Source organism: Crassostrea angulata, chromosome 2 (assembly GCF_025612915.1).
Source record: "Crassostrea angulata isolate pt1a10 chromosome 2, ASM2561291v2, whole genome shotgun sequence".
Classification (NCBI taxonomy): Eukaryota; Metazoa; Mollusca; class Bivalvia; order Ostreida; family Ostreidae; genus Magallana; species Magallana angulata.
In genome coordinates this window covers 18,737,503-18,753,931 of record NC_069112.1, presented here as the reverse complement: position 1 = coordinate 18,753,931, position 16,429 = coordinate 18,737,503, and the positions used below count along the sequence as shown (strand labels likewise).

Sequence of the window (16,429 nt, the reverse complement as noted above, 5' to 3'; positions counted from 1 at the left end):
ATTTCTCTCTGCATTTACAGGATGAGTGCACTGGATTACATCCCATGGCATTTTCTGTGATATCGTGGTAAGTTTATTTATTTATTTATATATTTTGTTTTTGTTTTAATATTCTAATATGTGTACATATATATACAACGTACTTAGTGCATCTTGATTATGTATTGTTCTCTCTTCTCTAAACATTTTTGGCTTCTGAAAAAAATATATAATGCGACTCGACCTTTTAGGGTATACATATACATTATATCAGTTATGAATTTGATGGATGTATTTAACGGATTATAGGGCCTACATGTATGCATTGAGTTGCTATGAGTTGTTGATTTTAATCTGATTATGAACATGAAAATCGCTGAATAGTTTTAAAGACATGTATATGTTGTATTTCTATCGAAATTTGCTGTTAGTCTTATACTGGTTGCTTTTCTGTATCTCTTAAATTCAAATTTCACCGATATACGCCTAATTTTCTAAGTTCACAAATTCTGTGCAAAAGCCGGATTGAAATGATTTTGCACCGGGCCAATGGGCACGAGTTATTACCGACTAATCACAGGCCGGCTCTCTCAGTTAGATAACCAATGGCAATGGTCGTTAGTGAGGGCGCGGTGATTTTGAAGGCAGACCTGTTATTCATTCGACTCGGTATAAAATTTATGCAGAGAGCGAACTGCCTCATTCATTCATTTGACACTCGTCGAAGATGGCTCGTACAAAGCAGACTGCAAGAAAATCTACCGGAGGAAAGGCTCCACGTAAACAACTGGCTACCAAGGCCGCCCGTAAGAGCGCCCCAGCCACTGGTGGAGTCAAGAAACCCCACAGATACAGGCCCGGAACCGTCGCTCTCCGTGAGATCAGGAGATACCAGAAAAGCACAGAGTTGCTCATCAGGAAATTGCCCTTCCAGCGTCTGGTCCGTGAGATTGCTCAGGACTTCAAGACTGATCTGCGTTTCCAGAGCTCCGCCGTCATGGCTCTCCAGGAAGCCAGCGAAGCTTACCTTGTTGGACTCTTTGAGGACACCAACTTGTGCGCTATCCACGCCAAGAGAGTCACCATCATGCCCAAAGACATCCAGCTTGCCAGACGTATCCGTGGCGAGAGAGCTTAAATTTCTTTGTCTCTGACAAATACAAAACGGCCGTTTTCACGGCCACCTAAATATTTAGAAAAGATGCCTATATTACAATCAATGACGACTACAATTCAACGAAATTGCATAAGTAAAAAGTGCACATTTTGAAAACATGAGATTAAACCCTACACACATAATATGTACTTCTAAACTCTGCCCTTCTTATCATATTTCACTGTGAACTACAAACATGACAATGGTCAATGTGTAGAATGATTTGATCTGACACAATATAAAAGGCCCTTCTGAAGAGAATATATTATACTATACCATACAGCTATACATATGATTGCATTGTGATTGTTTTTTCTCTCTGAAAGTTGTGCATTTAGTCATAACATTACAAGAAAAATATTGCCGGAAAATGTAGGGCTGTACTTGCATCACTACTTAAAATTTACCAACAGAAATGTGTATGGCACATAATATTTTATAATTATTGCAACCATATTTGATTCTTATACTACAGTCTCAGACATTCGTGCTATGATGCTCGCACATATAACTGTGTGTTATGTTAAAGAAAATATAAAGATAGTGCAACGAATTTGTTTAAAAGTAGGAAAATTCACTACTAAAAGAGCGATTCTGCATGAAATTGAAATTTGTGTAATATTTGTCCCCTGTAGTTCTTTTTTCATATTTCAGTGGTAAAGTATGTCATGAGCATGTGTTCATGTTCTTGTCGGATTTTGCTTTCTTTTATTCGGTTTCCTTGTAAAGAATGGAAAGTGTATTTTTTATCTCAATGAAATGAACACTTGACTGAATCACTGGTGCATAATTCATCAAAAAGGGAAGAAATACACATTGAAATTATACACTATAACTGAAATTGCTAAAGTAAATATCATCATATTGCATTATGTTTTCATTTTGATATGTACTCACCGGTAAGAAAAATGATTTTTTTTTCTTTGCATGTATTTATTACTAGATTTAATACAGAATGTGTGTTTACACTTTAAAAATGATATTAAACAAAAGCAAAATGATAATAATTATTGTGTTCCTATGTTTTGGTAAGATGTAGAAAATCTGGAACAAATGATTTATTCAATACCACCATCCCTCTTTTTAAAAAAAAAGAAACCCAAAAAAGTTTTATTAAATATAAGAGAAAAGTGCCTGCAGACAATATGTCAACAAACAAGCGCCGAGGCGCGTTTACACTGTAGCCAATCAGCGTTGAGTTTACTTATTGCTAATTTTTCCCTGCCGAACTTTTCAAGGTAGAATGCTCTCTCACGGGTCGTAAATAAAGGGCTTTATAAGCTGTTCACGCGGCAGTAGATAATCATTTCAGTACACTTTAACTGAGAGAAAACATGTCTGGACGTGGTAAAGGAGGAAAAGGACTTGGAAAGGGGGGCGCCAAGCGTCACAGGAAAGTCTTGAGAGATAACATCCAGGGTATCACCAAGCCCGCCATCCGTCGTCTTGCACGCAGAGGTGGAGTCAAACGTATCTCCGGACTCATCTACGAGGAGACCCGTGGTGTCCTGAAGGTGTTCCTTGAGAACGTCATCCGTGACGCAGTCACATACACAGAGCACGCCAAGAGGAAGACCGTCACAGCCATGGACGTTGTCTACGCTCTGAAGAGACAGGGACGTACCCTCTACGGATTCGGTGGTTAGACAACCAACCGCCTTTGTGCTACACGCACAGGACAACAAACGGCCGTTTTAACGGCCACCAAATTTTTAGAAAAGATGCCTCTATCACACATGTTGTGAAATGTTGTACATACTGGGTTATGATATATGTATATCTGACATAAGGAATAGGAGTTAGTGGAATACAGAAAGGGTTATTGATAAGTACTTAATGTTAAGGCAAGTTCAAACCACCACCCGTTCCCTAACCCCCCCCACCCCCCCCCCCCCCCAAAAAAAAACAAAACAAAACAAGACACACACATCATTGTCAATCACACCTTTCCCTGACATGCTTTCTATATTCAAATTTGACTAGGACTATAACTCAGAAAAAATATCAATTGCACCTTATTTCATTCAACCCAACCACATTTGTATTTTTATTATTTCTTTTTTAACAATCTTGATATTTAGAATAAGGACCAAATCATTCCGTGCAGTTTAAACAAAGCAATATATTTCACCAGCTGTTAGATATAAATGTTTGGTTATTTTTTTATTCCAAAAATCTATATTATAACATGTTTAAATAGACACATAATATGTAAACATAAACACATCATTTATCGATTGTTTTCTGATATTTGAATATCAATAAATTACAATGAAATAATATATGGGCTATTGTGGACCATATTCAAGTCTTAAAATCTGCGGAAGTGAATTATCGTTGTAACAATTAATAGGTGGGGAAATAAATTAGAATATACAGCATAGTAGTGTGCCCAGAATATGTTGTTACAGATTTATTATAACATTAGATAATAGTATTCAACAGACAGATCATATGTTAAATTGTTCAGCTACAACTATCAGTTATGTGCCATTATAGATAAACACAACTATATATAAACACAACTATAAATAAACACAACCGATGGGAATCTTCTGTACTCTAAGACTATTACATCGAAAATAGGAGAAATCTGTGGAAATCGGGCACATGTGCTGTAATTGGGAAAGATTTTGTTTTTATTGTACATGCACGTACCCCTCTGATGCATAATTTGTATTTGATGTATGTGTATTTGAGGGTTTTTTTTTTCTTCATGTATTTGTTTATTTTCCTTAAAGGACTGTTTAAGAAATTGACAGCATTACAATGACACAACCAGTACACACAACTGAAACAGTTGTTTACTATTGCATTATAAAGATGGTAGCTTTTCGAAAAATTTGTGTGGCCCTGAAAAGGGCCGTTTTGTTTTATCAAACTGCCACTGCTTGCAGTTTACTTGCTGCTGGTGTACTTGGTGACAGCCTTGGTGCCTTCAGAGACAGCGTGCTTGGCCAATTCACCGGGCAGGAGAAGACGGACTGCAGTCTGGATTTCTCTGCTGGTGATGGTTGAGCGTTTGTTGTAGTGGGCCAGGCGGGAAGCCTCGGCGGCGATTCTCTCGAAGATGTCATTGACGAAAGAATTCATGATGCTCATGGCCTTGCTGGAAACTCCAGTGTCAGGGTGCACCTGCTTCAGGACTTTGTAGATGTAGATAGCGTAGGATTCCCTCCTCCTCCTGCGCTTTTTCTTGTCCCCAGTTCTCTGGGCCTTGGCCTTGGTGGCGGCTTTCTTAGCTCCTTTAGATCCGACTTTGGGTGGCATGTTTACAGATTGCTGGCAAACTGAAACTATGAGTGGCGCTAAGCGAATCGCGGCCTTATATATCACGCGAGGGGGATTGAAGCGAACAGGTAAATTGCGGACGTCCTTGTAAACATTAAATTGGTCGGTTTGCCCGAGGTGCGTATAAGACAAGCATAGCGATTGGCGGAACATTTCAATCCGTGGAAGTGTTTAAATAGCGTGGCGCAGCGCATCGTGTGTTATTCGTTGATATCATTTTGTCAGCACCCAACCTACAACTTGAAAATGTCTGGACGTGGTAAAGGAGGTAAAGTGAAGGGAAAGGCAAAGAGCCGATCATCCCGTGCCGGACTTCAGTTCCCCGTGGGTCGTATCCACCGTCTGCTGAGGAAGGGCAACTACGCCGAGAGAGTCGGAGCCGGTGCCCCTGTGTACCTGGCCGCCGTTCTTGAGTACTTGGCCGCTGAAGTGTTGGAGTTGGCAGGCAACGCAGCCCGTGACAACAAAAAGACCAGAATCATCCCCCGTCACCTGCAGCTGGCCATCCGCAACGACGAGGAGTTGAACAAACTTCTGTCCGGCGTGACCATCGCCCAGGGTGGTGTTCTGCCCAACATCCAGGCCGTGCTCCTCCCCAAGAAGACCCAGAAGCCCGCCGCCAAGTAAAAAGTCAGCTCTGCCGACTTTTTTGTCTATACCAAACGGCCGTTTTCACGGCCACCCATATTTTTCGAAAAGATGCCTCTATAATATGCAGTGTACATGCACATAAGCATTTATATAAAAAGCACACGTAGATAACACGCTTCTTAGATTATCGAGACAACGGTATATATTAGCGTGCGTGCAGTTGCTTTCAAGAAAAAAGAAACACACACATATTAATTTAAAACTGTCTGTGTTCAATATTTTGATTCCGATTTGCACATTCTATTTGTATTTCGATTAATTTCATTTCTATTACGCTGTCAATTAATACCATCCTCGTCCCTGACTGCATGTAATCAACGTTTTCCCCGATTTAATTTTGTAAAGGAAATCGCCAGACTTAAAAAGAGAGAGAGAGAGAGAGAGAGAGAGAGAGAGAGAGAGAGAGAGAGAGATAAATAAATAAAAAAAATAAATAAATAGACACTTGGCGCATATAGATGATACAGACTATGGAGAAATTCACGTGAATGTTCGCACAATTTGCGTGCTGTATATATATAACCAGGTCGTTAATTAATTAACATTTCTAACTCAACTGATTTTGTGTGCTTGGATAACGACTTGTCGTATAAAAGGAAATATACAATTCTAGGTTTCTGTGTTTATATAACTGAAGTGTTTGAAACCCATTGATAAGAAACGTATATATATATATACACACATGCATACTCTGTCACATAAATGTTAAATTATTACGATTCATATGTACTTATACTCGATGAAGTGCTACTGTGAATGATACATTTATGTCAGAGATCAATGATATTGAAAGCTAGGGGTGAATATTGTATAAATTGTATGTGCATTAATTTCGAAATCTACATCTGTATAGGCTTATGGATATATCTATAAATGCAATCTGATGTACATGTGATTTTTTTTTTTTTTGATTTTTTTTTGGAGGTAGCTCGAGATAATAAGTTTACGATGTTTGCCTCACACGTTGCTGGTAGATGGTTTCAATCAAATTTTTCAGTATTAGAATTAATATAGGATGAAAAATTAAACGAGAGATCATGCAAATACCAATGTGGGATGAAATGTGTGTTCTGTGAATAAGTGTTTTAACTTCGCATGCTGGTCGCATGACATTCTTGGAAAAGTTTATTACATATTTGGTACCGCATATTATTTCTTTCTAATTTAAGGTAATGGTGTACACTCTGAGGCGCAGCTAAATCATTTGGTGGCGTTAGAAAAAAAAAGGGGGGTGGGGGGGGGGGGGATAGATAAATAGATATCGACAGTACGATCAAAAAAGATAGGTTCGCGATGAATACAAAAAATGAATGAATGAATGAATGAAATGGATTTTTAAAATAAAAATTCTTTTTTACAAATTTTAGTTTGTTTAATTAATTAGTGAAGGAATAAAGGAATGGAATTTTTTTTTTCTTTGTCGGATTACAATTCGTATATAAGCAAAACGATTTTACAGCGTATTTTGCACTAGAATGCTGCGTGTAATAGATAAACTAACATATAGTTTTTCCTTTGTCAAATTTGATATTTATGTGTTGGTCTCATTTGTTCTATCCGACAGGTTTTTAAATTTATAACCATTCCTAGAGTAAACATTTTCCCGGCACGTATTTTTGTGTGGCGTGTTTCTGGATGCACGGAGCTGTCGCGTGTTTCGTTAAAAAAGAAACATGAATTACTTCACCCCACAATAAACGACATTGAGTATACATGTCTCAGTAAGTGAACAGGTTATAGCCCTGAATAAGTTTTAAAAAATTATCATTTTTAGAGAGATTGCGCGACTTTTAGCTGTCTGTGCAGTTGCTAAATGATAGTCTGGCCTATGTTTTCGTTTAATTTTAATTATTTTAGTGATATTTTTACGGGCGAAACGCAGAGAATACTTTAGAGATATATCCACATTACGTGTTTTTAGTAGAATAGTTACAATTGCGGCCTATGAAACGTCGAAACAAGGATGCAAACACCAACATCAAAACACACATCGACCTCAGTATGAACAAGCGCTTCGATTTTAGGGGATGTTTTCGAGGACGTCCGCGCTCGATGTAAACAAAAACAGCGAGTGCTTGTGACCCCATTATTTCCTCGTCTTAGTTCGCAGTGAATACAACGCCGTTTCCATTTCGTCCGAAACCATGGCAGATACAGCAACCACAACCCCAGCCAAGAAGAAGGTTACAAAGCCTAAGGTGCCAGCAGCGCACCCCAAGTACGTTGACATGATCAGGGCCGCCCTGGAATCTTTGAAAGAGCGTGGCGGATCTTCCAGACAAGCCATTCTAAAGTACATAATGGCCAACTACAAAGTCGGCAACGACGTCAACTCCATCAACGCCCACTTGAAAATGGCTTTGAAGAACGGAGTGAAGAAAGGTGCTCTGAAACAAGCCAAGGGCACAGGCGCCAGTGGCTCCTTCAAGCTTGGTGACAAGCCCAAGACTGAGAAGAAGCCAAAGGCCAAGAAAGTTGCCAAGCCTAAGGCAGCAAAACCCAAGAAGGCCGCAGCAGCAAAACCAAAGAAGGTAGCCGGAGAGAAAAAGACTGCAGAGAAGAAGAAGAAGTCCCCCAAGAAAGCAGCCGGACCGAAAAAGGTTAAGACTCCAAAGAAGAAGGCAGCAACTAAATCCCCAAAGAAGGCAGCAGCCAAGCCAAAGAAGGTCAAGACACCTAAGAAGTCAGCTGCAAAGAAAGCCAAGACTCCCAAGAAGGCAGCAGCAAAGAAATAAGCAATTCCAGCATCACTGCAGATTGCTCACTTTAAAAAAAAAAAAAAGCCCTTTTCAGGGCTACCCATATTTTTCGAAAAGATGTCTCAATTACAAATAACAAAGAAACGTACATGTGTGTGTGTGTGTGTGTGTGTGTGTGTCATAAATGTAACATTACATGCTTGCGTGCATATCTAATAAAACATAGTTTTTAAAATCGCATAAAAAAAAGGTGACGACTGTCGGTATTCATTCCATGTATTCATTCATTCATTACTTTATTTCTTCATTTGTATTGGAAATATCATCCATTGATTATGAATGATATAATGAACAAAAAACAGACACAAACAAAATGAATTGACATGCATTATTACTACCTGTGCATGTTTTCCTATATTTAGAAAATGTTAGTCTCTGCACTTGACATATATTCACATGAAACATGTAATGAATATGACATTTTTAGCCTTTATATTAAACTTGTAAAAAAAATAATATTAATGTGCAAATGATATCTTTTTTTTTAAACAATAGCATGCCCACCCTGCCTCTGTCCCCAACATTACAAAAAAAAAAAACCCAAAAAACCCATAAATAACCCACCAAACACCTAACACCCCCCCTTCCAAGGAGAATTTTTTTATTTTTATTTTTTTTATGATAATAAGAATAAATAATTAAGGGATATGAAAATATCACAAATGAGACAATCAGTCGAATGAGGCCTGTTTAATTCACAATATTTTGAATTCATATATCAGCATATAACACTTACTTTTTAATCTTTTTTACATGCCATTGGAATGTTTTAACAGAAGAACTCATTTAAATGTAATTGTTAATTCAACAAGTACATATCTAATCATAGATGTAGGATGAGGCTGCATGCACATTACCTTTTTTTTTTTATTTGACATGTGATTGAATTCGTGCTTGTCAATCTTTTTCAAAAGCAAACAAAAAATAAATAAGGGGCATAGTCATAATTATTATTTTGTTGAATTCTACAGGACAGGAACATGTGAAATGTGCATATACAGGATGAAATATACATGATTGTGTCAGTCACTATGAATGTGGGAACAGCAGACTATTCTCATTTCTCTCTGCATTTACAGGATGAGTGCACTGGATTACATCCCATGGCATTTTCTGTGATATCGTGGTAAGTTTATTTATTTATTTATATATTTTGTTTTTGTTTTAATATTCTAATATGTGTACATATATATACAACGTACTTAGTGCATCTTGATTATGTATTGTTCTCTCTTCTCTAAACATTTTTGGCTTCTGAAAAAAATATATAATGCGACTCGACCTTTTAGGGTATACATATACATTATATCAGTTATGAATTTGATGGATGTATTTAACGGATTATAGGGCCTACATGTATGCATTGAGTTGCTATGAGTTGTTGATTTTAATCTGATTATGAACATGAAAATCGCTGAATAGTTTTAAAGACATGTATATGTTGTATTTCTATCGAAATTTGCTGTTAGTCTTATACTGGTTGCTTTTCTGTATCTCTTAAATTCAAATTTCACCGATATACGCCTAATTTTCTAAGTTCACAAATTCTGTGCAAAAGCCGGATTGAAATGATTTTGCACCGGGCCAATGGGCACGAGTTATTACCGACTAATCACAGGCCGGCTCTCTCAGTTAGATAACCAATGGCAATGGTCGTTAGTGAGGGCGCGGTGATTTTGAAGGCAGACCTGTTATTCATTCGACTCGGTATAAAATTTATGCAGAGAGCGAACTGCCTCATTCATTCATTTGACACTCGTCGAAGATGGCTCGTACAAAGCAGACTGCAAGAAAATCTACCGGAGGAAAGGCTCCACGTAAACAACTGGCTACCAAGGCCGCCCGTAAGAGCGCCCCAGCCACTGGTGGAGTCAAGAAACCCCACAGATACAGGCCCGGAACCGTCGCTCTCCGTGAGATCAGGAGATACCAGAAAAGCACAGAGTTGCTCATCAGGAAATTGCCCTTCCAGCGTCTGGTCCGTGAGATTGCTCAGGACTTCAAGACTGATCTGCGTTTCCAGAGCTCCGCCGTCATGGCTCTCCAGGAAGCCAGCGAAGCTTACCTTGTTGGACTCTTTGAGGACACCAACTTGTGCGCTATCCACGCCAAGAGAGTCACCATCATGCCCAAAGACATCCAGCTTGCCAGACGTATCCGTGGCGAGAGAGCTTAAATTTCTTTGTCTCTGACAAATACAAAACGGCCGTTTTCACGGCCACCTAAATATTTAGAAAAGATGCCTATATTACAATCAATGACGACTACAATTCAACGAAATTGCATAAGTAAAAAGTGCACATTTTGAAAACATGAGATTAAACCCTACACACATAATATGTACTTCTAAACTCTGCCCTTCTTATCATATTTCACTGTGAACTACAAACATGACAATGGTCAATGTGTAGAATGATTTGATCTGACACAATATAAAAGGCCCTTCTGAAGAGAATATATTATACTATACCATACAGCTATACATATGATTGCATTGTGATTGTTTTTTCTCTCTGAAAGTTGTGCATTTAGTCATAACATTACAAGAAAAATATTGCCGGAAAATGTAGGGCTGTACTTGCATCACTACTTAAAATTTACCAACAGAAATGTGTATGGCACATAATATTTTATAATTATTGCAACCATATTTGATTCTTATACTACAGTCTCAGACATTCGTGCTATGATGCTCGCACATATAACTGTGTGTTATGTTAAAGAAAATATAAAGATAGTGCAACGAATTTGTTTAAAAGTAGGAAAATTCACTACTAAAAGAGCGATTCTGCATGAAATTGAAATTTGTGTAATATTTGTCCCCTGTAGTTCTTTTTTCATATTTCAGTGGTAAAGTATGTCATGAGCATGTGTTCATGTTCTTGTCGGATTTTGCTTTCTTTTATTCGGTTTCCTTGTAAAGAATGGAAAGTGTATTTTTTATCTCAATGAAATGAACACTTGACTGAATCACTGGTGCATAATTCATCAAAAAGGGAAGAAATACACATTGAAATTATACACTATAACTGAAATTGCTAAAGTAAATATCATCATATTGCATTATGTTTTCATTTTGATATGTACTCACCGGTAAGAAAAATGATTTTTTTTTCTTTGCATGTATTTATTACTAGATTTAATACAGAATGTGTGTTTACACTTTAAAAATGATATTAAACAAAAGCAAAATGATAATAATTATTGTGTTCCTATGTTTTGGTAAGATGTAGAAAATCTGGAACAAATGATTTATTCAATACCACCATCCCTCTTTTTAAAAAAAAAGAAACCCAAAAAAGTTTTATTAAATATAAGAGAAAAGTGCCTGCAGACAATATGTCAACAAACAAGCGCCGAGGCGCGTTTACACTGTAGCCAATCAGCGTTGAGTTTACTTATTGCTAATTTTTCCCTGCCGAACTTTTCAAGGTAGAATGCTCTCTCACGGGTCGTAAATAAAGGGCTTTATAAGCTGTTCACGCGGCAGTAGATAATCATTTCAGTACACTTTAACTGAGAGAAAACATGTCTGGACGTGGTAAAGGAGGAAAAGGACTTGGAAAGGGGGGCGCCAAGCGTCACAGGAAAGTCTTGAGAGATAACATCCAGGGTATCACCAAGCCCGCCATCCGTCGTCTTGCACGCAGAGGTGGAGTCAAACGTATCTCCGGACTCATCTACGAGGAGACCCGTGGTGTCCTGAAGGTGTTCCTTGAGAACGTCATCCGTGACGCAGTCACATACACAGAGCACGCCAAGAGGAAGACCGTCACAGCCATGGACGTTGTCTACGCTCTGAAGAGACAGGGACGTACCCTCTACGGATTCGGTGGTTAGACAACCAACCGCCTTTGTGCTACACGCACAGGACAACAAACGGCCGTTTTAACGGCCACCAAATTTTTAGAAAAGATGCCTCTATCACACATGTTGTGAAATGTTGTACATACTGGGTTATGATATATGTATATCTGACATAAGGAATAGGAGTTAGTGGAATACAGAAAGGGTTATTGATAAGTACTTAATGTTAAGGCAAGTTCAAACCACCACCCGTTCCCTAACCCCCCCCACCCCCCCCCCCCCCCCAAAAAAAAACAAAACAAAACAAGACACACACATCATTGTCAATCACACCTTTCCCTGACATGCTTTCTATATTCAAATTTGACTAGGACTATAACTCAGAAAAAATATCAATTGCACCTTATTTCATTCAACCCAACCACATTTGTATTTTTATTATTTCTTTTTTAACAATCTTGATATTTAGAATAAGGACCAAATCATTCCGTGCAGTTTAAACAAAGCAATATATTTCACCAGCTGTTAGATATAAATGTTTGGTTATTTTTTTATTCCAAAAATCTATATTATAACATGTTTAAATAGACACATAATATGTAAACATAAACACATCATTTATCGATTGTTTTCTGATATTTGAATATCAATAAATTACAATGAAATAATATATGGGCTATTGTGGACCATATTCAAGTCTTAAAATCTGCGGAAGTGAATTATCGTTGTAACAATTAATAGGTGGGGAAATAAATTAGAATATACAGCATAGTAGTGTGCCCAGAATATGTTGTTACAGATTTATTATAACATTAGATAATAGTATTCAACAGACAGATCATATGTTAAATTGTTCAGCTACAACTATCAGTTATGTGCCATTATAGATAAACACAACTATATATAAACACAACTATAAATAAACACAACCGATGGGAATCTTCTGTACTCTAAGACTATTACATCGAAAATAGGAGAAATCTGTGGAAATCGGGCACATGTGCTGTAATTGGGAAAGATTTTGTTTTTATTGTACATGCACGTACCCCTCTGATGCATAATTTGTATTTGATGTATGTGTATTTGAGGGTTTTTTTTTTCTTCATGTATTTGTTTATTTTCCTTAAAGGACTGTTTAAGAAATTGACAGCATTACAATGACACAACCAGTACACACAACTGAAACAGTTGTTTACTATTGCATTATAAAGATGGTAGCTTTTCGAAAAATTTGTGTGGCCCTGAAAAGGGCCGTTTTGTTTTATCAAACTGCCACTGCTTGCAGTTTACTTGCTGCTGGTGTACTTGGTGACAGCCTTGGTGCCTTCAGAGACAGCGTGCTTGGCCAATTCACCGGGCAGGAGAAGACGGACTGCAGTCTGGATTTCTCTGCTGGTGATGGTTGAGCGTTTGTTGTAGTGGGCCAGGCGGGAAGCCTCGGCGGCGATTCTCTCGAAGATGTCATTGACGAAAGAATTCATGATGCTCATGGCCTTGCTGGAAACTCCAGTGTCAGGGTGCACCTGCTTCAGGACTTTGTAGATGTAGATAGCGTAGGATTCCCTCCTCCTCCTGCGCTTTTTCTTGTCCCCAGTTCTCTGGGCCTTGGCCTTGGTGGCGGCTTTCTTAGCTCCTTTAGATCCGACTTTGGGTGGCATGTTTACAGATTGCTGGCAAACTGAAACTATGAGTGGCGCTAAGCGAATCGCGGCCTTATATATCACGCGAGGGGGATTGAAGCGAACAGGTAAATTGCGGACGTCCTTGTAAACATTAAATTGGTCGGTTTGCCCGAGGTGCGTATAAGACAAGCATAGCGATTGGCGGAACATTTCAATCCGTGGAAGTGTTTAAATAGCGTGGCGCAGCGCATCGTGTGTTATTCGTTGATATCATTTTGTCAGCACCCAACCTACAACTTGAAAATGTCTGGACGTGGTAAAGGAGGTAAAGTGAAGGGAAAGGCAAAGAGCCGATCATCCCGTGCCGGACTTCAGTTCCCCGTGGGTCGTATCCACCGTCTGCTGAGGAAGGGCAACTACGCCGAGAGAGTCGGAGCCGGTGCCCCTGTGTACCTGGCCGCCGTTCTTGAGTACTTGGCCGCTGAAGTGTTGGAGTTGGCAGGCAACGCAGCCCGTGACAACAAAAAGACCAGAATCATCCCCCGTCACCTGCAGCTGGCCATCCGCAACGACGAGGAGTTGAACAAACTTCTGTCCGGCGTGACCATCGCCCAGGGTGGTGTTCTGCCCAACATCCAGGCCGTGCTCCTCCCCAAGAAGACCCAGAAGCCCGCCGCCAAGTAAAAAGTCAGCTCTGCCGACTTTTTTGTCTATACCAAACGGCCGTTTTCACGGCCACCCATATTTTTCGAAAAGATGCCTCTATAATATGCAGTGTACATGCACATAAGCATTTATATAAAAAGCACACGTAGATAACACGCTTCTTAGATTATCGAGACAACGGTATATATTAGCGTGCGTGCAGTTGCTTTCAAGAAAAAAGAAACACACACATATTAATTTAAAACTGTCTGTGTTCAATATTTTGATTCCGATTTGCACATTCTATTTGTATTTCGATTAATTTCATTTCTATTACGCTGTCAATTAATACCATCCTCGTCCCTGACTGCATGTAATCAACGTTTTCCCCGATTTAATTTTGTAAAGGAAATCGCCAGACTTAAAAAGAGAGAGAGAGAGAGAGAGAGAGAGAGAGAGAGAGAGAGAGAGAGAGAGAGAGAGAGAGAGAGAGAGATAAATAAATAAAAAAAATAAATAAATAGACACTTGGCGCATATAGATGATACAGACTATGGAGAAATTCACGTGAATGTTCGCACAATTTGCGTGCTGTATATATATAACCAGGTCGTTAATTAATTAACATTTCTAACTCAACTGATTTTGTGTGCTTGGATAACGACTTGTCGTATAAAAGGAAATATACAATTCTAGGTTTCTGTGTTTATATAACTGAAGTGTTTGAAACCCATTGATAAGAAACGTATATATATATATACACACATGCATACTCTGTCACATAAATGTTAAATTATTACGATTCATATGTACTTATACTCGATGAAGTGCTACTGTGAATGATACATTTATGTCAGAGATCAATGATATTGAAAGCTAGGGGTGAATATTGTATAAATTGTATGTGCATTAATTTCGAAATCTACATCTGTATAGGCTTATGGATATATCTATAAATGCAATCTGATGTACATGTGATTTTTTTTTTTTTTGATTTTTTTTTGGAGGTAGCTCGAGATAATAAGTTTACGATGTTTGCCTCACACGTTGCTGGTAGATGGTTTCAATCAAATTTTTCAGTATTAGAATTAATATAGGATGAAAAATTAAACGAGAGATCATGCAAATACCAATGTGGGATGAAATGTGTGTTCTGTGAATAAGTGTTTTAACTTCGCATGCTGGTCGCATGACATTCTTGGAAAAGTTTATTACATATTTGGTACCGCATATTATTTCTTTCTAATTTAAGGTAATGGTGTACACTCTGAGGCGCAGCTAAATCATTTGGTGGCGTTAGAAAAAAAAAGGGGGGTGGGGGGGGGGGGATAGATAAATAGATATCGACAGTACGATCAAAAAAGATAGGTTCGCGATGAATACAAAAAATGAATGAATGAATGAATGAAATGGATTTTTAAAATAAAAATTCTTTTTTACAAATTTTAGTTTGTTTAATTAATTAGGTATTGAAGGAATAAAGGAATGGAATTTTTTTTTTCTTTGTCGGATTACAATTCGTATATAAGCAAAACGATTTTACAGCGTATTTTGCACTAGAATGCTGCGTGTAATAGATAAACTAACATATAGTTTTTCCTTTGTCAAATTTGATATTTATGTGTTGGTCTCATTTGTTCTATCCGACAGGTTTTTAAATTTATAACCATTCCTAGAGTAAACATTTTCCCGGCACGTATTTTTGTGTGGCGTGTTTCTGGATGCACGGAGCTGTCGCGTGTTTCGTTAAAAAAGAAACATGAATTACTTCACCCCACAATAAACGACATTGAGTATACATGTCTCAGTAAGTGAACAGGTTATAGCCCTGAATAAGTTTTAAAAAATTATCATTTTTAGAGAGATTGCGCGACTTTTAGCTGTCTGTGCAGTTGCTAAATGATAGTCTGGCCTATGTTTTCGTTTAATTTTAATTATTTTAGTGATATTTTTACGGGCGAAACGCAGAGAATACTTTAGAGATATATCCACATTACGTGTTTTTAGTAGAATAGTTACAATTGCGGCCTATGAAACGTCGAAACAAGGATGCAAACACCAACATCAAAACACACATCGACCTCAGTATGAACAAGCGCTTCGATTTTAGGGGATGTTTTCGAGGACGTCCGCGCTCGATGTAAACAAAAACAGCGAGTGCTTGTGACCCCATTATTTCCTCGTCTTAGTTCGCAGTGAATACAACGCCGTTTCCATTTCGTCCGAAACCATGGCAGATACAGCAACCACAACCCCAGCCAAGAAGAAGGTTACAAAGCCTAAGGTGCCAGCAGCGCACCCCAAGTACGTTGACATGATCAGGGCCGCCCTGGAATCTTTGAAAGAGCGTGGCGGATCTTCCAGACAAGCCATTCTAAAGTACATAATGGCCAACTACAAAGTCGGCAACGACGTCAACTCCATCAACGCCCACTTGAAAATGGCTTTGAAGAACGGAGTGAAGAAAGGTGCTCTGAAACAAGCCAAGGGCACAGGCGCCAGTGGCTCCTTCAAGCTTG

The 16,429-nt window shown here is 38.5% G+C and overlaps 9 protein-coding genes across 9 annotated transcripts in view; 7 read left to right on the top strand and 2 right to left on the bottom strand.

Moving 5' to 3' along the window:
• Positions 1-660: 660 nt before the first annotated feature.
• On the top strand, positions 661-1,495 carry LOC128173117 (histone H3). Its single transcript, XM_052838839.1, has one exon. It carries the CDS (start codon positions 707-709, stop codon positions 1,115-1,117), a length of 411 nt encoding a protein of 136 aa, XP_052694799.1. The 5' UTR covers positions 661-706; the 3' UTR covers positions 1,118-1,495.
• An 803-nt stretch (positions 1,496-2,298) lies between these two features.
• Positions 2,299-2,844, top strand: LOC128173119 (histone H4). Its single transcript, XM_052838842.1, has one exon. The coding sequence runs from the start codon at positions 2,470-2,472 to the stop codon at positions 2,779-2,781; it is 312 nt and encodes a 103-aa protein (XP_052694802.1). The 5' UTR covers positions 2,299-2,469; the 3' UTR covers positions 2,782-2,844.
• A 1,189-nt stretch (positions 2,845-4,033) lies between these two features.
• Positions 4,034-4,405, bottom strand: LOC128173979 (histone H2B). Its single transcript, XM_052839631.1, has one exon. It carries the CDS (start codon positions 4,403-4,405, stop codon positions 4,034-4,036), a length of 372 nt encoding a protein of 123 aa, XP_052695591.1.
• A 121-nt stretch (positions 4,406-4,526) lies between these two features.
• On the top strand, positions 4,527-5,945 carry LOC128173118 (histone H2A-like). Its single transcript, XM_052838841.1, has one exon. It carries the CDS (start codon positions 4,673-4,675, stop codon positions 5,051-5,053), a length of 381 nt encoding a protein of 126 aa, XP_052694801.1. The 5' UTR covers positions 4,527-4,672; the 3' UTR covers positions 5,054-5,945.
• A 673-nt stretch (positions 5,946-6,618) lies between these two features.
• On the top strand, positions 6,619-10,390 carry LOC128173121 (histone H3-like). Its single transcript, XM_052838844.1, has 2 exons — positions 6,619-7,677; positions 9,674-10,390. The coding sequence occupies exons 1-2, from the start codon at positions 7,222-7,224 to the stop codon at positions 10,010-10,012; spliced, it is 795 nt and encodes a 264-aa protein (XP_052694804.1). The 5' UTR covers positions 6,619-7,221; the 3' UTR covers positions 10,013-10,390.
• An 803-nt stretch (positions 10,391-11,193) lies between these two features.
• On the top strand, positions 11,194-11,739 carry LOC128173120 (histone H4). Its single transcript, XM_052838843.1, has one exon. It carries the CDS (start codon positions 11,365-11,367, stop codon positions 11,674-11,676), a length of 312 nt encoding a protein of 103 aa, XP_052694803.1. The 5' UTR covers positions 11,194-11,364; the 3' UTR covers positions 11,677-11,739.
• A 1,190-nt stretch (positions 11,740-12,929) lies between these two features.
• On the bottom strand, positions 12,930-13,301 carry LOC128173978 (histone H2B). The gene has a single exon (XM_052839630.1). The coding sequence runs from the start codon at positions 13,299-13,301 to the stop codon at positions 12,930-12,932; it is 372 nt and encodes a 123-aa protein (XP_052695590.1).
• A 121-nt stretch (positions 13,302-13,422) lies between these two features.
• LOC128172406 (histone H2A-like) lies at positions 13,423-14,357 on the top strand. Its single transcript, XM_052838206.1, has one exon. It carries the CDS (start codon positions 13,569-13,571, stop codon positions 13,947-13,949), a length of 381 nt encoding a protein of 126 aa, XP_052694166.1. The 5' UTR covers positions 13,423-13,568; the 3' UTR covers positions 13,950-14,357.
• Positions 14,358-16,140: 1,783 nt separating this feature from the next.
• LOC128173977 (histone H1-delta-like) overlaps positions 16,141-16,429 on the top strand; it is a 3,220-nt gene continuing 2,931 nt past the window's right edge. Inside the window, exon 1 of the mRNA XM_052839629.1 lies at positions 16,141-16,411. Within this exon, the coding sequence (XP_052695589.1) occupies positions 16,141-16,411 (271 nt within the window). The remainder of the gene's footprint in view (positions 16,412-16,429) is intronic.

Coding starts and splice junctions, on each gene's coding strand:
- LOC128172406 (XM_052838206.1), top strand. CDS start 13,569: ATGTCTGGACGTGGTAAAGGAGGTAAAGTGAAGGGAAAGGCAAAGAGC.
- LOC128173120 (XM_052838843.1), top strand. CDS start 11,365: ATGTCTGGACGTGGTAAAGGAGGAAAAGGACTTGGAAAGGGGGGCGCC.
- LOC128173119 (XM_052838842.1), top strand. CDS start 2,470: ATGTCTGGACGTGGTAAAGGAGGAAAAGGACTTGGAAAGGGGGGCGCC.
- LOC128173979 (XM_052839631.1), bottom strand. CDS start 4,405: ATGCCACCCAAAGTCGGATCTAAAGGAGCTAAGAAAGCCGCCACCAAG.
- LOC128173118 (XM_052838841.1), top strand. CDS start 4,673: ATGTCTGGACGTGGTAAAGGAGGTAAAGTGAAGGGAAAGGCAAAGAGC.
- LOC128173117 (XM_052838839.1), top strand. CDS start 707: ATGGCTCGTACAAAGCAGACTGCAAGAAAATCTACCGGAGGAAAGGCT.
- LOC128173121 (XM_052838844.1), top strand. CDS start 7,222: ATGGCAGATACAGCAACCACAACCCCAGCCAAGAAGAAGGTTACAAAG. Junction 7,678..9,673: donor AAGCAGCCGGACCGAAAAAG/GTTAAGACTCCA, acceptor CTGGCTACCAAG/GCCGCCCGTAAGAGCGCCCC.
- LOC128173978 (XM_052839630.1), bottom strand. CDS start 13,301: ATGCCACCCAAAGTCGGATCTAAAGGAGCTAAGAAAGCCGCCACCAAG.